This window comes from Notolepis coatsorum, assembly GCF_963971535.1.
Source record: "Notolepis coatsorum genome assembly, chromosome: 15".
Taxonomy (NCBI): Eukaryota; Metazoa; Chordata; class Actinopteri; order Aulopiformes; family Paralepididae; genus Notolepis; species Notolepis coatsorum.
Genome location: NC_140179.1, coordinates 43,514,200 through 43,540,229, shown reverse-complemented (window position 1 = coordinate 43,540,229; position 26,030 = coordinate 43,514,200). Strand labels below are relative to the sequence as shown.

The 26,030-nt window shown below is 46.1% G+C and overlaps 1 protein-coding gene across 1 annotated transcript in view; it reads left to right on the top strand.

Moving 5' to 3' along the window:
• The window catches only part of grm8a (glutamate receptor, metabotropic 8a), a 484,022-nt gene that overhangs the window by 361,083 nt on the left and 96,909 nt on the right, over positions 1–26,030 (top strand). Inside the window, exon 6 of the mRNA XM_084330820.1 lies at positions 16,738–16,877. Coding sequence (XP_084186946.1) covers positions 16,738–16,877 — 140 coding nt within the window. The remainder of the gene's footprint in view (positions 1–16,737; positions 16,878–26,030) is intronic.

Sequence of the window (26,030 nt, the reverse complement as noted above, 5' to 3'; positions counted from 1 at the left end):
CCTCCCGGTTGTGAGACTAAGCTTGCCTTGTGTGTCCCTAAACGACAAGGTACGGTTCCCTGGAAGGCGAAGCCACTAAACACAAGTCCTATACTGCCACCTATTGACCAAATTATGTTAATGTCTCCCATTAAATATAAATTACTGTTCTACCTTGTTTCTGATGGAGGTAATCCTGTACCAGTATGTTCACACTGTTTTGACACATAATCTAAAGATATTAACGTGATACCACTTCTAGTGGGCATCACACACCCCCTGACCTTAAAAAAATTGCTCCTGACATTTCCGAAAATCACCAAACACAACCATTCAATTTCACCCTCAGGCTTGAACCCCTAACAAACTCCCAATGGGTGGACCGTGGGTGTCGGTTGGACGGTAAGCATACTGGGCATGTTGTGGAAGGCTGTAAAAAATTGGATGCAACCATGGCATTACAAAGGGTATCAATGGATGTGGTAGTGGACTGTGGTGTGGTGCGGGCACTATCGGTGGCCACTGTACTACTGAATTCACAGTCACCTTGTTCTGCACTGACGGTTCACCTAGCATATCATATGTGAGACATTGTCTAGGCCTTCTGTCACGGGCAGACCTCCTAACCTCTGACTGGACCTGCTCTACCGGTGAGAGTGGAGGGGTTCAGAGATTGAGCTGGGCTACGGGGGAGTGAGCTTGGGGATGGGGTTGGGTTATTGGAGAGTGAGCTTGGGGATGGGGTTGGGTTATTGGAGAGTGAGCTGGGGGGCCTCCCTTTCCTCTTCTTCCTCCGATTCGCTAACATCTTCATCCGGTCTGGCCAAGACAGGTAAGTTTCCATCCGTGTTTCCTCCCCTGTCGTTTTCACTCTCAGGGCACAGGCCTGGCATGACTTCAGGTCATCGTTCACGGTGTCCAAGTGATCTTTCCTCTGTCCTTTCAACAGGTATCCTTAGCCAGTGTCCTCTGTCACTGTCATCATCCGAATCACTGTCAGTGCTGTCCCTTGTCTCTACTTGTCTTTGTGTGTCTGACATTCTTCCTTGTCTTGGTCTGTCATTCGTTTTCTTCGCAGGGACAGTTCTGGCTGGCGGTGGAGTCATTTCCACGGGCAAATCATGTATCAGCAGTAAGAGATTTCGGTGTAGTGTTCTGGTCTTTTTCTGGTCTCCATGTTCAGGGCAGACAATGTATACTGGACTCTCAGCGAGCTGGCTTTTGACCACCAGTACGATCTCAACTTGCCTGGTCCTCCACGCTGACTGAGGTTTCTTACCAGAACTCTGTCTCCTTTTGTTTTCTTGTCATAAGCTACTTTTCCTCTTGCACTGGACTTTTTGCTATGTTCACAAGCAATCCGATAGGCTTCAGACATCTTCTCAGCCCATTGCTCCGCGTATCCTCTGGGTGAGTACGGTTCCTCTTTCTTCATTAACCCAAACAACAGGTCAACAGGGAGGTGTGGATGACGACCGTAGAGGAGGAAAAAGGGTGAGTAACCCGTCGATTCATGTTTGGTACAGCTGTACGCATGTAACACATGCAGGAGGTGGTCCTTCCACCGCAATTTCTCATTTTCAGTCAATGTCCTCAACATCTGTTGTATGGTCCGATTGAGCCGCTCCGCTGGGTTGCTCTGTGGATGGTAGGGTGATGTTCTAGAGTGGCCGACCCCAGACAGCCGTTGCAGTGCTTGGAACAGTTTATTCTCAAATTCTCGACCCTGGTCGTGATGTAGTTTCGAGGGATAACCAAATTTGAGTATAAAGTCATTAAAGATACGCTCTGCAGCTGTTTTCCCACTCTTGTTCTTGGTGGGGTACGCCTGGGCGAACCTAGTGAAATGGTCGATCACCACTAGGATATATTCATACCCTCCACGACTGGTTTCCAGATGTAGATAGTCGATACACACAAGTTCTAATGGGAAGTTGGAGGTAATGCTGCCCATGGGAGCTTGGACATGTGTGACCGGCTTCTTAGACTTGATACAAGGACATCTTCAGGTCACATATTCTTCAATCTCTCTGGACATTAAAGGCCAGTAGAATCTTTCTCTTGCTAGGTGGATCACTCTTTCCGTTCCAACATGACCCATCTCATTATGTAGATGTTTCAGGGCAAGTGTTCTGTACTTTACAGGGAGGACCAACTGTTGGTATTGATTCGTCTTTCTGTAAAGGAGATCATTTTCAATATGTAATCTGCTCAGTTCATGAAGTAGCTTTCGGGTTGCTGCGCTTACGGTTCTTCGTATGTCGTCTGACAATTTCGTGTTCGACTCTTTCAACTCCCTGATCGTGTTGATGGCTTGGTCCTCTTTTTGGGCCTTCACCAGTTCATTGTGACTGATTGTTTGTAGGTGTGGGTGAGACTGCTGGTTTGAGTCTGGGGACGCGATGTTAAGCGCCGCAACCCATGCCACGTCTTTCCTTTCAGCCGCTTGGCTTCCTTCCCACGTCGCTCGTACTGCTTCATTGGAGAGCTCTACTGTGCAGGTTCTTTCATATCTCTCCATATCCAGGGGAAGGCGGGAAAGAGTGTCTGCATCTATGTTGGACTTTCCGGGTCTGTATTTGACGTCAAACCGGAAGTCTGCCAGTTCTCCAACCCACCGATGACCGACTGCATTGAGCTTGGCAGTACTCATTACATAGGTCAACGGGTTGTTGTCGGTGTAGATAGTGAAGTGTGGGGCATAATACACAATTTCACACACACAGCCCATTTCAATGCAAGGAACTCCAGTTTTCCACTGTTCATATGGTAATTGCGTTCGGCTGGTGACAATGTTCTTGACCCGTACCCGATGACTCTCAGTTTTCCATCTTGATGTTGATACAGAACAGCTCCCAGGCCTTGGTCAGAGGCATCAGTGTGCAGCCTGAAGGGTAGGTTGAAATCGGGATATGCCAAGACAGGGGGGTTTGTGAGAAGGTCAATCAGTTGTTCAAGTGCTCTCTGCTGTTCCGTGGTCCACTCATGGGCTCTCTGGAGGGGAACTGGGGGCGTCTGATGTTCTTACTCTGCGCTGGGGCTGGGGTCTTTCCTGGCTTGATTTGGAGTAGCTCGTAGATGGGTCTGGCAATTCGGGAAAAATCCTGAATGTATGAACGGAAATATCCCAGGAATCCTGTTATTTTCCTCACTTCGCCGACAGTTCTGGGTGTCTTACTTGACAGGGCTTTCACGGCTTGAATGTCTCGTGGGTCTATCTTGACCCCTTCTGCTGACACAAGGCGACCCACGTATCTGACTTCTTGCTTGAAGAGGTCACACTTCTCAGGTCTCAATTTCACTCCGTGACGTTGAAGGGCTTGGAGAACCTTGCGGATGGTCTCTACATGTTCTTCAAATGTCTTTGCGTAACAGAGTACGTCGTCAAGATACGGGATACAGCATTCGTCCCTGAGGGGACCTAGCATCTCCTCCATGCTCCGTTGGAACGTTGAAGGGGCATTCGAGAGTCCAAATGGGATGCGAACCCACTCGTAAAGACCCCACGGAGTGATGAAGGCGGTGAAGGGTCGTGAACCCTCGGCGACAAAGCCCTGGTGGTAAGCTTTCCCTAGGTCTAGGATACTAAACCAGGTATAGCCTCCAAGCGTGCCAGTCAGGTCTTGTATTCTAGATAATGGATGACGATCGGGCACAGTCTTTTTGTTCAGGAGGTGGTAGAAAGAAAGAAAGAAAGAAAGAAAGAAAGAAAGAAAGAAAGAAAGAAAGAAAGAAAGAAAGAAAGAAAGAAAGAAAGAAAGAAAGAAAGAAAGAAAGAAAGAAAGAAAGAAAGAAAGAAAGAAAGAAAGAAAGAAAGAAACTCTCTCTCTCTCTCTCTCTCTCTCTAAAATACACTATACTGTAAACACAGTAAAATCATGGTAATTGTGCATATGTTGGGTATTGTATGGATAATATGTAGTGGCCGCTTGTCGCTAGGCTAGGCCTCCTGCTGGGTCCATTCACTGGAATAACAATAACAACAAAAAGGAATGACTGGGCCTTTGCTCCAGGTGTGAAATGGTTCTAGTGACAATGATCACATTGAATTCTGGGAGTGTAGTTCTCTTATCAGATAGCTGAATGAACTTGGATCAAGTTCAAGACCTATCCTGAAAAGTAGTTAGGATTTTACCAGAATGTTTGATAGGACATTGATTGAAAACTATCGTCTCAAATTTGACAATTGATGGCTTATTTTGAAGGTATGAATCTGTAATTTTACATTATGTAACAAAAAAAAGGGAAAATTCTGAGAAGGTGGAGTGTCTGATCCCTGGTCTTCTATCTGACCTCCCTGGAGCTTAAACTCCCTGCGGTGAAGGTACGACAGTTCTCTTAAAGATACTAGTTTATCTGGCGACACACCAGGGGGTTCCTGTTTACTTTTGGTGTCTGGTACACTCTCATTTAATGGCACAGCCTGAGCTGTGGGTGGTGGCACACTTGGCAGGCGCTGTAAAACCTGGTTGCTTACTTTTGAAGTGGGCACACTCTCAATTGTTTCACTTACATCATAAAAGACGCTAATGGGGTCGACTGGTACTGCATCACTTTGACTGGTGGACCGTAGGCCCTCGGTTATACTCTCTTCTGGACCCACCACCTTATTCTGCATAAGCCCATCAGTCACATCTTTTATCTGTAATAAATAAGACAACCCGTATCCTCTAACTCCAGTAAAACCTTACTGTACAGGTAGTCGTTGATAAAGTTGAAGCACCCCTCTGCGTCATCTACGGTAAGGTGGGTTCGGTCAGACGCCTCCAGTCCTGTTACCAGTTCCAATGCCTCGGCAATGCGAAACAGTTCATCCGCAGGTAGAGTGAGCAGGCTCTTCTTGATGTCCCACACCAAGCTTTTCCTCTTGCTGGTTCCCATGGCTGCTTCCCGATTCCTCGCACTTGGTTCTCAGTTCAGGATCACTGTGGCGACTTTTCATGGTGGGTGGATCTCCTCTACACGACACCGGTCTTCCTTCTCGTCAGGTGGAGTAGTGGACGCAGCTCTCGTTGTCGTCTGGCATCAGATGAGGCACTTCACTGCTGTCGATACTGCGCAGATCAATCGCTCATTCGGCGGACCTTTACACCGGGCGTTGATTCCTGTTTCATCGGGTCGCGGTTGGTCCAGGTGTCAAGATCTCTGGATCGGCTCCCATCCAGCAGGTGGCGCTGATCCCGGACGAGGCCCCAATAAACTGTTACAGGTACCAGGATATGGCACCTGATAGCAGAGATATATTTAACCTATGAAACAGGTTGTAGTTAGTCATTTGACAAAGGAAGGCGCAGACATGGTGTTATTGGTTCTGTGTCCTCCCGGTTGTGTTTTCAACAACGTTTATTTATTCAACAGAATAATCAATCAATCAATCATCATCATTGTATCATCATTCAGTTCAATTAGTTACATTACTTTAATACATTCAATTATAATTCCATTCTTGTTATTAATTCAAAAGCATATTCATCATTGCAACACACATTCTACCCTTTTAGGATACCCTGGTTCACTTCAATAGCATTTTCCTTTCAAATGTAGTTATCCAGTATTATATACTGTACATTGTAATTCTTTATACATATTTGGCGTCTTACGTATAAGCATGTGAGAAGGGAAACATTCTCCTGTTAACCTCTGTCTAGGCATGTCTAGGCATGTTGGAAGAGACCATCATATGTCTTCTTTTAACAACACTATCATTCTCATTGTCTGTCAAACAATTCCTTATATCACCAATAGCTGTTACCTTTATCATCATTCGTTTATCATCAGTCATATCCACTATTCTCTAGTGTACAGAAATACCTCAACACCTCAGTGTTACTCATATTTGTGTTCCAGCTCAAGTTCTATTGCAACTCAAATGTGCAATGAAAGTGCATTTATATATATATATATATGTATCTGGCCGTTCTTACTAGGAATTTGCTAAACCGTGACCATGGTGTAACTCAAGGGAATAGATTTATATTTACATTTAACGGAGAGCGGGATAGAGAGAGAGAGAGAGAGAGAGAGAGAGAGAGAGAGAGAGAGAGAGAGAGAGAGAGAGAGAGAGAGAGAGAGAGAGAGAGAGCATGTGGGACTTCCAATATAGCCAGCAAGGAATAAACGTGCAGTCCAGACTACTGAGTTCGAATTCAAACTCATGTATTTATTTGCCGAGAGGCCAAAGGTGGATAAGCATCAGGTACATACAGGAATTATTCATCATTTTTCATAAGACATGATTGTACAAAAGGATTGATGAGGTTTTCATAATCATATAGCCCAGTCACAGTGGCTCTTCACATCAAGACAGTTTTGCACATAAATAGTAGTCATGTTATGTCAATGAAAAGAGAATGTACTGAGCAATACACATGGTTAAACCTGGTCTAAGATAGGGATCTTTACAGTTTACACTAAACAACACCCAACAGTGGGTTCCCATGATTTACTCACATGCATTTTGCCAGGCACATTTCTCTGGTGGGCGATGGAGGCTCAGCATGACCCCCTGGGGATGGGTGTGTGGCTGGCCTCCCAACTAACTTTACTGATCCAATATTTATAGGTTAAATGACATAATTTTTAGACTGCCTTTTAACCAATCACAATTATCTCTAAATAAGGAGTTTGTTCCAATTGGTGGTCTTCTGGGGGCGGTCCCCCCTCCCCCTGGTTTCCCATGGGCCCCCGTCGGTGTGGCCTCTTGATGAGCACAGAGGCTTAACTCTAAAACCTTTTCTATATTTGTATGGTTAATGTAATAAGTTACATATATATTCAGCATTAAACCAATGTGGCGTTGTCTTATATTTTAATACCAGATTTCCTATATAAAGTATACTGAATTAATAGTTCCTTGGTTGTGTCCCAAACAGTTTTAGCATGCGGGGGCTTTTATGACCTGCCCCCTATTTCTCCAACTGTTCTCCTAAATTGAGTAAACAGTCTTAACATGAGAGGGGGTTGCCTGAAGGCTCCTCAGGAATGTCACACAATACTGACGCTTTGCATCTTCTTTGTTTTAGCCTCCATGTAATGCTACAGTTCAATATTAAAGCATTATTTTGAATTAACTATTATAACAGATATTTTCAGTTTCAGGGTTGATCTAACAGTCTGCTCAAGTCAATATACCATACTTGTACATAATATACACATTTACTAAACAGCAGTTCAACCCAAACAGTATGTACTTCAAAACATAAACCTTTATAATCCCCTTGGAGATACTTAACTCCGACACGTTAGTGATTAAATGGGCAATTGTATTTCAACACTATATTTCAATGTACCACGAGACACGGCGCCATCAATAGATGGTCAACTTCTAAACCACGTTACTTGTCGTCTTAAACTTCTTAAACTTGACTCAAACATCGACAATAGTCACTTCATTGGACCCTCGACATTGCATGTATCCTTGTTAACCTTTATGTGTGTTTTGTAGTATATTACCCACCTATGAAACAGGTTGTAGTTAGTCATTTGACAAAGGAAGGCGCAGACATGGTGTTATTGGTTCTGGGTCCTCCCGGTTGTGAGACTAAACTCGCCTCGTGTGTCCCTAAACTACAAGGTATGGTTCCCTGGAAGGCGAAGCCACTAAACACAAGTCCTATACTGCCACCTATTGACCAAATTATGTTAATGTCTCCCATTAAATATAAATTACAGTTCTACCTTGTTTCTGATGGAAGTAATCCTGTACCAGTATGTTCACACTGTTTTGACACATAATCTAAAGATATTAACGTGATACCACTTCTAGTGGGCATCACACTGTCTATCTTTCTCTCCCCCTCTCCCTTCTCCTCTCTCTATCCCTCCTTCCTCTCCCCTCATCGTTCTTCCTACTCTCTCTCTCCCCCTCCCCTCTCTCCTTCATCCTCTCCCCCTCTATATCCCCCCCTCCCTACCCGTCCTCTCTCTCCCCCTCTCCCCCTCTCCTCATATCTCCCCCCCCCCTATCTCTGTCTCTCTCCTCTCCTTTCTCTTGCTACAGTATGCAGAGCAACACTGTATCACGCGGTCCATCCTGTATGATAGATGATAGTAACTAGTTCCCATTACTTTGCATTTCCATGTTGGGCTTTACACCTGCAAGACCTCTTTTTCCTGTTTCATCTCCCTCCTTTCACCTCCCCATCTCTCTCTCTCCTTCTGCACCGCTCTCTTTCGCCACCTCCATATCTCCCTCTTCATTGCTCTCTTTCTCCACCTCCCTCTCTCTTCATCTCTTCTCTATCCGTAGCCCAAAGGAGGGAGCTTTCATGAATTTATTCAATAGATCATAGAGCAGAGTGATGAACAGTCCATTATAGAACCTTCAATAATGTATTTTGTAATTGTGTTTCCATACTTTGATTTGAGAGAGTGAGGGAGAGAGCGAGAGAGAGATAGAGAGAGAGAGAGCGGGTTTTGATTGATTGATTGAAAACTGTATTAACAGTATTTTGTAATTGTGTTTCCATACTTTGATTTGAGAGAGTGAGAGAGACAGAGAGAGAGAGAGAGAGAGAGAGAGAGAGAGAGAGAGAGAGAGAGAGAGAGAGAGGGTGACACAGAGAGAGACAAAGAGAGAGAGGGGGAGGGGTAGATGGTGATTTGTGTTTTGTACAATTGGTGGATACAAACGGATCAAGTAATATGAATAGCAGAATAACGACAGTGTTATGGTTTTACTCCACCGCTGCCACCGCAGACTTTTTCTGATAAACATAACTCCAATAGTTTTCATTCCAAATTTGCGGTGCATATTTCTGACCCCTAGAGGATGAACCCTATTTATTTTACAGACCCCATGAGCGCCACCATCAGAACAAACCTTCCATTTTCAAATGAGTTTATCTTGGGATCCGTTGTCATGAAGCTGGTATCCAGAGATGTGTCTAGTCATGCACAACAACTTTGCCATGAGGACATAATGAAGTCCGCCATACTGGAATTTCTGTCATCTTGAATTATTGAAAAAAATTAAGAATTATTCAATTCAATTCAAAAAACATTATTAGTCCCGCAAGAGGCAATTTAAGGCATGCATACAGCAAACAGCTGCACTTATACACATCCAAGACAGAACAGGGGACCAGAGACATGACACTATTAAAGCACAAGAGACTTGACACTGTTAGAACAGGATCCTTATATTGTTGATCTGTCAAGTCTAATAAATGAATTGGGTCAGTACAAAAAAAGTGCACTTTCGTCAAACATTTTAAAATCAATTCACCAGTCGAATGGCCTCTGGAACAAAACCAAACTTCCTTCTGTTTGTTTTACAGGCAGGCTGTCTAAACGTAAGCGCTTTCTTGATAGCAACAAGTCAAAACACTTATTACTCCCCATAGCCTGTTCACCTGATTTTTACAGCACTTGCGGTGTGGAATCTGGGGACTAACATCTTCAAATGTGTCATAGATAATTAATAGGCCAAACTATGATCTTACAATAGGGATTGTAGTGTAGTGGTTGCGTCATTGCTGTTTCTCCGCAGTCCACCCTCTTTGCCCATTTCTAAATCGTCTCGTTTAAAACAAATAAAGCATGAACATTTGCATGGTGTACCTTTCTGTGCGTATTCATCCACAATCTATAGCTCACCATGAAAATATTTGCAATTAATCGCAAAGGTACAGTAGCAAAATAACAACATTTATGTTTTCGTTCACTGAGAAACTACACTGCCATTTGGCACTCCTGACTGACGTCATCCCATTCCTGTCGTCAAACTAGCTCAACGTCTAGTGTTGACATTGAGTTGATGTTTAATACATGTTTAGTGTTGTCTATCCTATCCTTTCCTATCATTCTGCACTACATTTTCATGATTATGAATATGTAACGGAACGTAGGCCAATCTCGCTAACGTTATTTGACCAAAATCAATTGGCAACATATCACCGTACTACTAGCTAGCTAGCTGGCTAACTAGCTAACGTTAGCTAGCTCCCGTCAAAACGTTACGTTATTTATATTTCACATTAGCTATTTATGGGTGGAATATTCCGATTCTAGCTCACTAGATCATCTCACGTTTGATTGGTTAGAATGGTCACTGTCAACTCACAAGGCACATACTGAGTGTACAAACTAGCGAATGTACAGAGAAAGGGACGTTCAGGGAGGGGGGGAGGAGGATGCACCAGAACAATTATTTGCACTCGCACAAATGCTTCCAATTATATTTTGAGGTTGCACAGATACAATTTCATGAGCATATTCGACCAAAACGGTCGCAATTTCGAGCCCTGCTAACGTCTAGTACATTTAGCTAGGTAACAGTAATGATGGCTGTGATGTGTATTAGGCGACAGCACTGAACGACAGGCGTTCTACTGCCTGTACCAGTAAGTGTAGTTATTTTTTATGACAAATTAAAAACCTTATAACTACCTTTATTTCAACCAATAATGTTAAAGGTGACATGCATTATAAATGTCATTTTTCAGTCGCTAGCATTGTATTATCAAGTTTCAAGTTTCAAGTTTCTTTAATAGTTGTCATACAGAAGTACAGAATACTTTCATACAAAATGCTTCTTACTGTTACGCTCCAGAGACTGTGCTAGACAAGATAGTATCAAATAACATAGTATAGCATGTAATTTAGAAGTAGAAAATGAGGTCAGTGTTCAGTATAGACATATGTACAATGTTCGATGCAGAATAGACGTAACTGAGTTACCATATAATATACAATACTATGCAGTGTACTAATGTACAGTACTATATAGTGCAAAGCAGAAATGGGATGAGGTACAATTTAGGTACAATTTACAGTAAGGTGTACGAGTTGTAGTGCAATCCTTCATCAATAAATATAAAGTGTGGGGAGTGGGTGCTACAGTGTGTTTGTTTAAAGTGAGTGTGTGCTATAAAGTGTGTGGAGTGGGTGCTACAGTGTGTTTGTTTAAAGTGAGTGTGTGCGTGTGGATGTGTGTGCTATGTGCGTTTGATGGTTGTTGTTGTGTAGTGTTCATAGTTCGTTTAGCAGCCTGATGGCCTGGGGATAGAAGCTTCTTCTGAGTCTTTCTGTGCTCGCCTTGAGACTCCGGTATCGCTTGCCTGACCGCAGCAGTTCAAAGAGGCAGTTGTTCGGGTGACTGGAGTCTTTAATGATTCTCTTAGCCTTGCCCCTGCAACGCTTGTTGTAAATGTTCTGGAGGGTGGGGAGCCCCCCTCCAATTGTGCGTTCGGCTGAACGTGTCACTCTTTGTAGTCTGCTTCGGTCTTGTGCAGTGCTATTCCCAAACCAGGAGGTGATGTTGCCAGTCAGGATGCTCTCTATTGTACATGAGTAGAAGTTCTTAAGGATCTTCTGACTGACTTGGAACTTCCTTAGGCGCCTGAGGAAGTAGAGGCGTTGTCGTGCCTTCTTCACAACACTGTCAATGTGTGTGGTCCATGTCAAGTCCTCGGATATGTAGGCTCCGAGGTACTTAAAGCTGTTGACTCTCTCAACCGGTGCCCCGTCGATGCTATGGGGGCTGTAGTCCTTGACCCCCGACCTCCTGAAGTCCACAATCATCTCCTTTGTTTTGCTGACGTTCAGGGAGAGGCTGTTTTCCTGGCACCATCCCGCCAGGACCTTGACCTCTTCCAGGTAGGCCCTCTCGTTGTTGGCAGAGATCAGGCCCACCACCACTGTGTCGTCAGCAAATTTGATGATTGTATTGCTACTCCGCTGAGCCACACAGTCGTGTGTGTTCAGGGAGTAGAGGAGGGGACTCAGAACACAGCCCTGGGGGGCCCCTATGTTGAGGGTGATGGATGAGTAGGTGCAGTTGCCTGCTCTCACCACCTGGGGTCTGCCCGTCAGGAAGTCCAAGACCCATAGTAATAGGAGTTAGTATCAATGTGTTTTTGTGTCTAAATACCATATTGGCGGATTGCTCTCATTCAGCTCAGACCATTTCCTGCTCGATTTAATTAGGTTGTTCTGATTTGAGGCGCATGCTGACGTCAGTGGGTGCTGGGTAAGCGGACAGCCCACACAGCGAGTGGAAACCACTTCCTCAAACTGCGAGGCAGAGTGAAACCCGACACCTCACTCTGAGAGGGAGAGAGAGAGAGGGAGGGAGGGAGAGATGAGAGAGGAGAGAGCCCGCGTCTGCGTCTTTCATTCTCAATCCTGCTGAGAGGGAGAGAGATAGAGGGAGATAGGAGAGAGCCCGCGTCTGCGTGTTTCATTCTCAGTCCCGCTGAGAGGGAGAGAGAGAGAGAGAGAGAGAGAGAGAGAGAGAGAGGGAGGGAGGGAGAGAGGAGAGAGCCCGCGTCTGCGTGTTTTATTCTCAGTCCCGCTGAGAGGGGAGAGAGAGAGAGGGAGGGAGGGAGAGAGGAGAGAGCCCGCGTCTGCGTGTTTCATTCTCAGTCCCGCGCTCTCTCTCTCTCTCTCTCTCACTCTCTCTCTCTATCTCTCTCTCTCTCTCTCTCTCTCTCTCTCTCTCTCTCTCTCTCTCTCTCTCTCTCTCTCTCTCTCTCTCTCTCTCTCTCTCTCTCTCTCTCTCTCTCTCTCTCTCTCTCTCTCTCTCTCTCTCTCTCTCTATCTCCCCCCCCCCTATCTCTCTCTCTCTATCTCTCTCTGTCTACCAGTCGCAGACTGTGTGGGCTGACTGTCACTCAAAGTGCTGAGCCAGGCCATAACAGCCTGAAATCCTGAGGCTGAATAATGATGGTTTTGAGTACTTGATTAGAAATATAAAACAATGAGGCGGTTAGGTGGCCGAGCGGAGATTGCGTTCGTCACCAGCCCCGGAGCTGTGAGCTGGATTCGCCTGTTCGAATCCAGCTCACAGCTCCGGGGTTGTCACCAGCTTGGCTGGCCGTCTGCACTAATACAATTGGCTGTATTAGAGGGTGGGAGAAGCTGGCGGGGTGGGTCCGGGTCGTTGTAAACAGCGACTCCTACAGTTCGGTCGGGGCGCCTGCTAAGCGCGGATAGGACTCGAGGGGGATAGTGTGGTCCTCCCACACGCTACGCCCTCTCGATGAGAATCCGCGCTGCCAGGTGAAAAGAAGCGGTGATTGGCTGGACGTGTGTCGGAGGAAGCATGTGGTAGCCTCCACTCTCTCAGATGATCTGACTGTGGGGGGTAAGTGCGCAGCGACCAGGAAGGGACTGGGAATTGGCATACGACTAACATTGGGATGGGAGAAAATCGGAGGAAAATGGAGGGGGAAAAAGACCAATACAAAAAAAATATATATAAAACAATGCATTTTTTTGGAAAAAAAACTTACAGATGTCTTCAATAGACTCACAGGAGTTGTGTAAAGTTGCCCAAATAGTGCTAGTAATAGCAATGCAGGTCCCCTTTAAACAATAATGTTAGTGGTAGAAGGGAACTCATTTTGTTCATGAGGCAGAATTGTTACAATAGCCGATAATGACATTTTCCCAATGATAAATCCATAAATGGGTGGACCGACCGCACGGTCCAAAGTGACGTCAGACTACACCTCATTATAGGTGGCCTGTGAAGCTCTGAATCAACTACTCCTCAATATACAACATTGCTCAACTCAAACATTCATCTTTTCTTTTTTCTTTTCTACTTTTTCTCCTCCCTTTTTCTGTGATTTTTCTCCCATCCCAATTTTCCTCTCGTGCCAATTATCCCTCCCCTGTCCTGATCGTTGCTCGCATGTGCCCCCCACTGGCCGGTCGTAGGGAGGGTAGAAGCCCATCACATGTCCCCTCTGATACATGTGGAGGCAGCCAGTCACTTCTTTTCACCTGCCAGCGCGGACTCTCATTGGCGAGGTGTAACGTGTGGGAGGCTCACACTGCCCCCACCATTTCCTGACCGTCCTGTAGGAGTCGCTGTTTACAACGACCAGACTACCACCCATCAACTCCCCTCCCGCTGACTCTGCCAATTGAGTCAGTATGGCGGCCGGCCCAAGCCGGAGGCAACGTTGACAGCCGGATTCGATACCGGTGTCTCTTGCGTGTGTGACGAGCGCAATGTCCGCTCCGCCACCCAGCTGCCTAAACATTCATCTTTTCAACAGAAATGCAAGCATTTCTCAGCATGCAAGTAATCTCACGTTTTAACGTCTTGTTAAACGTCTTGACATTTTTACACCTAGAGGAGAGCTGCGCTGCTGCTGAGAAAACAAACATTCTAAGAACATAGTAGTATGTCAGCAGGGTTTGGTTGTTTCTTTGTGTGTTTATTTTACACATACAAAACATTGTATGTACATTATATAATGCAGAGGAATGTGACTTGAAAAGTGGCGTTCTCCGGTCAGTACATTACAGTAAATAGTTTCAGCAATGTCTGTAGCATCGACAATCCCCAATGACTTGTCCCAGAGAAAGGTGTTGCGCTGGGCGCACACCGGTCTGTCCAACTTATGACTACCTTTTCAAGTTCGTAAAATCCTACATGAATCCTACAATGTATTTACAAGCCGTTCGAGAATGCCGAATAAGTACGTAAATCCAGTTATGAAGGAATTCCTTGGTAACTTTTATGTATGTCCATTCAATAATGAGGACCATAGTTTACATAACACTAAGTATAAATGTATTTCATACATCAAGTTAGTATTTTTTTCCTGATTTGGCACAAAATATTGTTGTTGTTGCAGTAAAGTTCTATTTGATCCAACATGGCTGCCTGTAACCATTTATTGTTTATTGTTTTATTGTGGATCCCCATTAGTCTACACCAAAGTGAGACTACTCTTCCTGGGGTCCAAACATAAAAAATACAAACACACACAAAAAAGGTTAATACAAATTAGAGCTGGGCCGTTAACAGCGTTAACGTGCTGCGTTAACGCGATACTAGTATCGCGCGATATTATAATTGACGCAGTTAATACAAAAAATATATATATATATCTTTTTTTTTTACCTTTATTTACCCAGGGTAGGTTCGCTGAGCACAGATGCTCTTTTTTTAGGAACGCCCTGCTTCACATTCACACAGTTCCATTCACACCTGGGAGCTGCCCAGTACAACCACAGTTGACACCATTGGCCACTGAGCAACTCCACTGGAGCAGTTGATTTGCATTGGCAGGGTTTGGCCCTGTCTGCCACCCAACGGGGAAAATATTATAGGCACTATAAGTAGACACCGGTACATAAAACAAGCTGGTCTGCCTGAGTGACTGGTGGAAGAAGGAGAAATATAGATTGGACTGATTGAGTCAAGCCATGTCACATAGTTCAAGTTTGAAATGCTTATTTCTGTTTTGCTCCTGAGAGTGTGCTAGATACTGTACTGTACTGGTAATATTATTTATTTGTGTTAACTTCTGAATAACACAACTTATTAAACACAAGTACATCTTATTGAACATTATTTTGATATTTCATTACCAATTATCATAGCAAAACAGCTTTTTCAAACAGTCTGTAACGCATTTTGGAAACGGGAGATGGGCTCATGGTGTAATGGGCCACCTGGCCTGAGAAACATAAGGAGGAAATAAAAAGTAAGGACTTACTTCTGGTCATTATTTGGGTAAAACACACATATTTTGAATGCCTTCGGCAGATTTTTTATTTTTTTTTAGCCATTTTAACCTAGATTAATCTAGATTAAATCCAGGATTGCAGATAGATTAATCTAGATTAAAAAAAATTATCTATGCCCACCTCCAATAAAAATATAAAACCACAAACATTGAAGTACTCACAAGAAAACATCACAACGAACAAAACTGTGAATAAAAGCTCACTCAATATTCATAAGTTAGATATCACAATTCTCAACCATAAAATACAAATTACATATTCAGTCCATAAGAACAAAACAGATCAAAATCATTTATATGATTTTAACTCATATTATAGCATAACTTTTCTCAAGTCACAGATCACCTTTATATTTCCATACTAATTTCCATAATAAGTCAATGACCAAAATGTAACTCATTATTCATGAGCGCAATTAAAAACTTTTTTTTAAACATACATTTTTTCCTTACCATAGTTATATTTCTTGGTATTTTATTCCAATAAGCAACTGCTCTATATATTACCGTCTTTTTCAGAGCATTTGTTTTTGGTAGAAGTAAAGTAAAGCATGAATCTAATGCTTGCCTTGTGCTATCCATGTCTCATATTAGTTGGGTACAGTTGTGAGTGCAAACCCCCCCGGTTTCCCAGTATTACAGATATTAAACAAAAAGGTTACCAGGCTACATGCCATCATCCTCTGTTCCACTGTAATCCATTGGTAACCACTTTTTAAACAAAGTGCCTAATTTCTGTGTAGTGGTAGAGTAGGTCAAACATGGGAACGGCATGATTACTGTTCCACTGTGACCCGTTTACAAGATCCAGTAGTAAGACACTGATTCATTGCATGTCTTTATACATTTCTCCTATATCAACACATAGCAACCGTCGGTTTGTTTGGATGTTCCAAAATGTTCAGTGCAAAGCCTCAATTTAAGAGATAACCAACTTGTCATTGTTAGTTATAATGGGAATTGTTCCTCGTCCGTGGCTTTGCCTCCAAAGCTGTTCAGACCTCCGTGTCGTAGAATGATTCTCAAACAAGGAAGTTGGTTAAATCCTTAAAGGAATCGGACTTGGACTTTACTAATAAAAAGAAGTATGAACCATCTTTTCTGTATTCTGCTATCTTTGTTTCCCCAGGATCTCCTGGTACTCCAGTAGTGTTTAATAAGATTGGAGAGACGTACTGTGTCTTGTGTAATATCTCCTTAGCGCCAGGTTAAATGAACAGGAAGAGATACTCTGTCTCTCTAATCAGGACTGTCTTTGTTTGTACAGGAAGTGCCGGTACTCCGGTGGTGTTCAACGAGAATGGAGATGCACCAGGGAGATACGACATCTTCCAGTACCAGACCAGCAACACGTCTACCACAGAGTACAGAGTCATAGGATCCTGGACCAACAAACTCAACCTGAAAGTGAGTTTACCTACACATTTTAAATAATGTATTTGAATGCACAGTTCAAATCACATTATACCAAGGATTCAAATATCATAGAGGTTTCATATCCTTCCACCTGGATACAAAAATCATATTTTCCGCCACACTGGCTGGCTACCTATTACAACAGAGATAGAACTAAATCACACTGTCTGGCTTGCTTTTACAGCAGCTATATAACTAAATTACACTGTCTGGCTACCTATTACAGGAGAGATACAGTAACTAAATCACACTGTATCTCTATGTGTATTACAACAGAGATAGAACTAAATCACACTATCTGGCTACCTATTCCAGCAGCCATAGAACTAAATTACACTGTCATGGCTACCTATTACAACAGAGATAGAACAAAATCACACTGTCTGGCTACCTATTACAACAGAGATAGCACTAAATCACACTGTCTGGCTACCTGTTACAACAGAGATATAACTAAATCACACGGTCTGGCTAGCTTATACAGCAGCTATAGAACTAAATCACACTGTCTGGCTACCTGTTACAACAGAGATATAACTAAATCACACTGTCTGGCTACCTGTTACAACAGAGATATAACTAAATCACACGGTCTGGCTACCTGTTACAACAGAGATATAACTAAATCACACTGTCTGGCTACCTGTTACAACAGAGATATAACTAAATCACACGGTCTGGCTACCTATTACAACAGAGATAGCACTAAATCACACTGTCTGGCTACCTGTTACAACAGAGATAGCACTAAAGCACACTGTCTGGCTACCTGTTACAACAGAGATAGCACTAAATCTCACTGTCTGGCTACCTGTTACAACAGAGATAGCACCAACTCACACTCTCTGGCTACCTGTTACAACAGAGATAGCACTAACTCACACTCTCTGGCTACCTGTTACAACAGAGATATAACTAAATCACACTGTCTGGCTACCTGTTACAACAGAGATAGCACTAAATCACACTGTCTGGCTACCTATTACAACAGAGATAGCACTAAATCACACTGTCTGGCTACCCTTTACAACAGAGATAGCACTAAATCACACTGTCTGGCTACCTGTTACAACAGAGATAGCACTAAATCACACAGTATGGCTACCTGTTACAACAGAGATAGCACTAAACCACACTGTCTGGCTACCTGTTACAACAGAGATAGCACTAAATCACACTGTCTGGCTACCTGTTACAACAGAGATAGCACTAAATCACACTGTCTGGCTACCTGTTACAACAGAGATAGCACTAAATCACACGGTGGTGGCTCACAGGTGTGGCACTTTGTGTTGAGACCAGTCTTATGTGAGAACAGAACGCTCACTGTGTGTCCTTGTTTGCCAGGTAGCATCGAGGGCCAGGTAGCATCGGTCCTTTGCCCTGGCATGGTTGAACGCTGTCCCTCCGGGAAGCCGACGCCAGAGGGCGAGTCGGCCCGGCAGGTGGCTGTATGGGCTGATGAAGTTTATACCGCCGCAGGACGGAATTTAGCGGCGACCAGTGTCATTGCTCAGTTGACTGCTTTTCTGTCCACAATGGTGTTGGGTAGTGGGGCCTTGCACGTGTTTTTGGGGTTATACAGCTTTTAACTCAGTCGCAAACTATAACCGCAGGGAGGACTAGGATGCTGTCAACGCTTGTTCACAGACATCTTTGGTTGGAGCAGTCTTCCAGAGGAACTGTTCTACAGCTGGACATGCAAGGCGTGTGGTCCCCACACTGCCCGATAGGGTGGGTTCCTACACACCGTAGCCCTTCAGTGATATTACGACCAGGGCTCCCCTCTCCGCCGAGGGACTCTTTGGTCTTTCCGCAGGAGCGCAAGCGGTATTTGACCTAGGTCCCACACCGCCTCGCACCACGCAGCCAGAGGTGAGGGCGCGGCCTCGCCAGCGACTGTGGCGAGACCCCCGACCAGCGGCCATGTTTCCCCCGCCTGAGGTACCCTGGACACAAAGAAAACAGGTGATTGCAAGGCCGGCAGCCTTGGCGGCCGAGGGATCGGCTACATTAGATGAGCACGCCCTAAAAAACCGTCGCCGTCTAGCTGTGTCTAGCTCGCTCTCCGGTCACTCCCCCCCAACACCAGCGGGATACGGACTCTGATTTGTCCCCTTTGGCTACGGGCCGCATGCCATCAATGGGGCGCAAACGGCCCCACGTTTCGCTTCTCATGGGGACAGGGGCTGACACCCAGTTGCTGGCTAGGCCTGGGTCTGCCTATGAGAATGCTGTGCTGTCAAGCTGCTCCCACGCCCCATGTTCTGCGTCTGTGTTTGGTGAGCCTGGTGTTGTGCCTGTCAACGACGAAGGTTGTCAGGGGGGGAATTCGAGGCCCAGGGGGTTGCAGCGTGAGTTCCCCCAGCCCCGCCCTCTCCAGGCCGGGTATCACATTAGTGCCTCCCACGGCCGGAAGACCGGCGGTGGTCAGTCAGGCACGCGTGATTTGGGTGGTAGTAATATCACTGCAGGGCTACGGTCATCAAATTTGCTGATGACACAGTAGTGGTGGGCCTGATCTCTGCCAACGACGAGAGGGCCTACCTGGAAGAGGTAGAGAATCTGTTGCAGTGGTGTCAGGAGAACTGCCTCTCCCTGAACGTCAGCAAAACAAAAGAGATGATTGTGGACTTCAGGAGGTCGGGGGTCAGGGACTACAGCCCCCTCAGCATCAACGGGGCACCGGTTGAGAGAGTGAACAGTTTCAAGTACCTCGGAGTCCACATATCCGAGGACTTGACCACACACATTGACAGTGTTGTGAAGAAGTCACGGCAACGCCTCTACTTCCTCAGGTGCCTAAGGAAGTTCCAAGTCAGTCAGAAGATCCTTAAGAACTTCTACTCATGCACAATAGAGAGCATCCTGACTGGCAATATCACCTCCTGGTTTGGGAATAGCACCGCACAAGACCGTAGCAGACTACAGAGAGTGGCACGTTCAGCCGAACGCACAATTGGAGGGGGGCTTCCCACTCTCCAGAACATTTACAACAAGCGGTGCATGGGTAAGGCTAAGAGAATTATCAAAGACTCCAGCCACCCAAACAACTGCCTCTTTGAACTGCTGCGGTCAGGCAAGCGATACCGGAGTCTCATGGCAAGCACAGAAAGACTCAGAAGAAGCTTCTATCCCCAGGCCATCAGGATGCTCAACGAACAATAACACTATGTAACAACCATCAAATGCACTCCCAGCACACACATCCACACGCACACACTCACTTTAAACAAACAACTCACTGCAGCACCCACTTTACACACTTTAGAACACCTAAACACACTTTATATTTATTGGTAAAGATTTTGCACTACAACCCATACCTCATTACACCTTACTGTAAATTGTACCTCATCCCATTTCTGCTTTGCACTATATAGTATATTGTATATTACTATATTGTATGGTAACTCAGTTACTTCTACTCTGCATTGAACATTGTACATACTGAACACTTGTGTCCACGTACGTGACTTCTATTTGTACTTGCTATACTTATTTTATTTTATACTTATCTATTTTTGTCTAGCACAGTCTCTGGAGCGTAATAGAAAGAAGCATTTTGTATAAAAGTATTCTGTACTGTATGACAACTAATAAAGAAACTTGAACTTGAACTATCGGGCAGTGTGGGGACCACACTCCTTGCATGTCCAGCTGTAGAACAGTTCCTCTGCAATCCATGCCGGGGGGGTGTTCAGTGGGGGAGCTTTTGTCACCCAGTGTGATGTCAGCTTCCCCCGTATCAAACCGGCCCTTTCTGTCGGGGTCCCCCCTTGGGTGCGATTGCCTCGTTGGTAGTGTCAGGGTGCGATATCCCGGCTCCACGAGACGCCCTGCTCGCGTGGTTGGCGAGTCCAGGGTTGGCAACGCACAGCGGGTGGGACCGGGCCACCTATCTACGGTTCCTGGCGGACCAGCGCCAAGTGGCGGCGGGTGCACTTTGGGATTATCATCACATATGGCTACAGCAGTGCCATATGTCGAGTTGGATGGAGAGAATGCTGGGGCGGGGACTTGTGTTACAGTTTGCATAACCCCACCCTCCGTTTTCAGGTTTGGTACAGACCCTGTTGTCAGGGTCAGCTGCAGTGACAGCTCTGGCCAATGAGATCCAATCTCTGTTAGCGAAGCAAGCCATCGTAGTGGTCCCAAAGGAGGACGCGATGCGTGGCGTTTACTATTTTCTGGTGCCCAAGAAATCGGGAGGTGTCAGACCTATTCTGGATCTGTCTGCGTTCAATCGGCTGATTGTGGCGAGGCGGTTCAGGATGTTGACCGTCAAACACCTGATAAGTTCTGTCAGAGTGGGAGACTGGTTCACCTCCATAGACCTGAAGGATGCGTACTTTCACATCCCGATCTTCCCTCCTCACAGGAAATTAATTTGCTTCCTTTTTCAGGGCATAGCGTACGAATACCAGAGGCTGCCGTTTGGTTATTCTCTGGCCCCTCCCACATTCACCAAGTGCGTAGAGACCGCGCTGGAGCCTCTACGACGTCATAAGGGGATACAAGTTATTTTCTATCTCGACAACATTCTGCTCCTCAGCCGGTCGGAGGAGGTCGTCAGGTCTCATATCAGGCTGGTGGTGGAATTCCTCACCAGTCTGGGTATTGCTGTGAACTGGAAGAAGAGTACTCCTCTTCCCAGTCAACAGGTGGTGTACATGGGCTTGGTTCTAAGCTCAAGGCCCATGAGGGCAACCCTCTCAGAGCGACGGCGAGTGGATATTCTCGGCGCGCTCAGGGGGCTCCGTCCTGGCAGGACGGTTACGGCGCTGTCCGTGATGCGCCTGCTCGGTATGATGGCATCTGCTCACTCTGTGGTCCCTCTTGGCCTCCTATTTATGAGAAGAGTTTCAGAGGTGGTTTTCCAGTATGAAAATAGACCAGGGCCCTCATTTATCAACAGTTCTTAGAAAGTGTTCTACTTTCGTTCGTAAGCACAGAATTTAGAATGTGTGTACGCAAAAAAAAATCGGGATTTATCACACGTGCATAGACGTGTCCCACGCACACCGGCAAGTACTCCGTGTTGATAAATGCCACTTGTTCTACGCTCCGCGCTCGTGCACGATTTTAAGTATTTGCATATAGCACCGCCCGTAATGAACCATATACGGTAATGGAACACCCCCATGAAATGTGGAAAAGTGGACTAAGCCGAGCAAAGCGTGTTATGGGAGAAATACGTGACAGGCTGACAGACATGTACACGTACGGTGATGTCGGATATGATATCTATTAACTTAAAGACCATATTAACTAATAAAGACCGTGCTGGAATATGACTGCCTTTTTCCGTTTTGTTTACCCAGGGATTAAAGTTCTCCTCAATTTTATTCCAAATCGCGACGGATTTTCCGTCAATGTTCTACCTGCATATGATTTGTAGAGGCATACAATCTATTTTGTTGTCGGTATTAGGTAGTCTATATGAATTACATATAATAGCAGCCATAGCCTACATTATGCAACAGTAACTTGCGCATATATAATATATCATATCATATTCCTATATGTCTCCCAGGAATCATGGGGCTCTGCGGAATGAAGGTTGGGAAGACCCTGCTCTCATAGCCTATCCTTTATAATGTTATAGGCTATTTCATTTACAGTTTACTCTATCAGCCTACCCAGCATGTAATACGTTCTTTGTTAGAACTCAACTCGTTATTATTTTGCGCATAGATTGCAGAAATACGGGAACGTTTTGATTAATATTTAAAAGGCTTTGACACAAAATGAAATAAGTGGAATTTCGAAGCTGCAAGCAGAATATCACCCACACGATATATGCTACCTGTATCCAGAGCATGTATGCTTTTCATTCATTTAAGACACATTTATTGCAAGGGTTTTGTATACACATAAACTCAACAAATAACCTCTGTTCTCGTTGCAATGCGTTTTTAATTCTTTCTTATACAGTAGGAAGGGGGAAGAACACTATATCGTGGGTGTTCATATGACTTGTATTCTGCTTACAGCTTCGAAATTCCACTTGTTTCGTTTAACAATGGCAAAGCATTTAAAATATAATCAAAACGTTCCTGTATTTCTGCAATCTATGCGCAAAATAATAACGAGTTGAGTTACGCGGAGCGCAGTCAGTACACCCCGTATATTCCGATAATGCTATATATAAACCATGCTGCACTCATTCAGAAGGAAATACCTATTATTCCAAATGCTATTTATAGGGTTTTGACCATAATTACACTACTGTTGCTATTTTACAATTAACTATAATGAATTACGGGGGTCATACAGAACACGTCAGTCAAACTAATGAACGAAAGCTTATTTCCGCGTTGAAACTAATGCATGAAACTGATGAGAGCATATGCCGTGCGTCTGCAGTATCCATATTCTACCGCCGTGCGCCAGGTACGCATGCCCTGAGCTGAGCGTAAATATATGCACAAAGTCAAGCACAAGTTCAAATTGATAACTTAGAAATGATCGTACGCACAGGTTACGCACATATCTGTGCCTAGGCAACGTTGATAAATGAGGGCCCTGGTGAGAGGCAAGTAGAAACGACTGAAGGTTCCCGTGTCAATACTGGGGGATCTCGACCACTGGGGGAGGACTGGTACCCTCACCAGCGGGATCTCCATGGGCTGCAGGCTGTCACACGTCACGGTCTTCACCGGCGCCTCCCTCACGGGATGGGGGGGGACGTGTCGGACCAACGCAGTAGGGGGCAGCTGGACGTGCCATGCTACCCAGTCTGCACTGCATATCAATGTGTTGGAATTGAAGGCGGTCCTTTTGGTCCTCAAGCAGTTCGGCCACCTGGTGGTGGGTGAGCACGTGTTGATCAGGACGGACAACACGACGACAGCGTTGTATATCAACAGACAGGGAGGAGTATGCTCCATCCGTCTGCATCGGGCGGCGGTCGAGCTCTGGCTATGGGCATCTCGTCTCTCAATCTGTGCAGCCTGAGGGCGCTCCACATCCCTGGCAAGGAGAATGTGGGCGCGGATGTGATGTCGCCGGGCGGTCCTCATCCCGACGAGTGGGGACTACGTTCAGACATAGTCAGACAGGTCTGGGACCAATTCGGGGAGGCCACGGTGGATCTGTTTGCAAGCAGACAGTCTCACCAGTACCCCTTATGGTTCTCGGGGGGACAATCATCCCCTGGGGGTGGATGCCTTCTCGATGTATCCATGGCCGCCCGGGATTCTGTACGCGTTCCCCCCCATACACCTGATAGCTCAGCTGTTGGAGCGGGTAAGTCGGGAGCGCAGGACTTTGATCCTGATCGCGCCGGACCGCGGCATGGCTGTGTGGTTCCCGGTCCTGATCCAGCTCTTGGTAGCCCCGCTGTGGCCTGTGCCTTGGTTGCCGCGGGCCCTCTCTCAGGCACACGGATCTCTGTGTCTGTTCCCTGTTCTGGGGCAGCCACTGAAGGTTTTACTGCTGAGAGGGTGAGTCTGGAGGGGATGGGTCTTGACCCTACTGTGGTCGACACCATCCGGAACGCTCGTGCTCCGTCCACTATCGCGGTTTACGCGGGTAAGTGGCATGCTTTTCAAGAGTGGTGTAAGGTTGGGGGCTGGGATCCGGTGTCCTTCCCCCTAGACGCTGTTCTTTCCTTCGTCTAGTCTATACTGGGTAGGCTGTCGGCCTCGACGGTGGGGTATATGCCGCAGCTATATCCTCTTGTCATGTGGGTTTTGGGGGCGGTACGTTGTTCAGCCACCCTCTTGTGAAACGTTTCCTGCTTGGCGCTCGGCGTCTCAAGCCTGTGGGACGTTCTCTGTCTCCGAGTTGGGACCTCCAACTGGTCCTGGGCCGGTTGTCGGAGGCCCCGTTTGAGCCTCTTGAGCAAGTGCCATTGGAACAGCTGTCTTTTAAGACAGCGTTCCTTCTCGCCATCACCTCCGCTAAGCGCGTGGGTGCTCTCTCGGTACGGCCTGAGTGCCTGTCTATTCGGCCAATAGCGGTGCGACTCTGAGGCCTAATCCAGTCTTCGTGCCAAAGAATATCCGGAGTTCTTTTCGCTCCAGGGATATTGTGGTTCAGGCGTTTCATCCGCCTCCTCACGCCTTCATCTGCCGTGTCCTGTCCGTGCACTGGGGGTTTACCTCAGTCGGACGCAGGATCTCAGGGCTTCCGATCAACTGTTTGTTTGTTACGGTGGCCCTCACGCAGGTAAGGCACTGTCCAAGCAGCGCCTGTCACATTGGTTGTGCGAGGGCATTGCCCTTTGCTACACGTTGGCTGGACAGGTCCCCCCTGGGGGCGTCAGGGCGCACTCCACTCGTGGAGTGGCGGCCTCTGCCGCCCTGTTATGGGGGGCCTCGTGGAGGACATCTGCGCTGCGGCCTCCTGGTCCTCCCTGGGTCCCTTCGTTAAGTTTTACCTCGTGGACATGACTGGGGGTTCTGTCTCCGAAGCGGTTCTGAGACCTGGGACCTCCCCTGCATCCTGCCATTTGGTGGGCTAGCAGGGGTGTGTGGGTGTGTGCCACGGGGTGCTGTGTCACACGTGTTTCCGCCTGTGCTGTGCGTTTTTTCAGGGTGTCTGGTTCCCCCTTTTTCGCACTTTGGAGTGACTGCCTCCCCCACTTCGTTAGGACGGGCGGGTGGACGGGGCTCCCCTCCTCTCTGGTTGGGGCTTACGGGCCCTCAGGGGGTACATTTGTCGGGCCACGCGTCTGCTCTGCCCCATATCTCATAATGGCGAAGAGCGAGACGCGATTGGCCAGTATGATAATATAACGAAAGGTTATCCTATAACCTAGTTATATGAATACTGGCTGAGCGTCTCGTTCTTAGCGCCTTGAGGTCCCTTGGTTGGGTTTTCAGTGTTGGAAATCTTTCCGGGGAAGGTAGAGTGTGACCATGTCCGGCGTCATATAGTGGGACGCAGGGCGTGGCCTGGTCACATGCATGAGAGTGCATTTGTTTGTTCGTGAGCACATTAGGTGCTAGGAGATAAGAGATATCTCATAATGGCGAAGAGCGAGACGCTCAGCCAGTATTCATATAACTAGGTTATAGGATAACCTTTTGTTATTCTCATCAACAACAACAACATCGGGGGTGTTTGCTGAAATATCAGAGAACAGTGAATTGTCACTACACAGACTGAACATACATGGCTTCACACTGGTGTGCT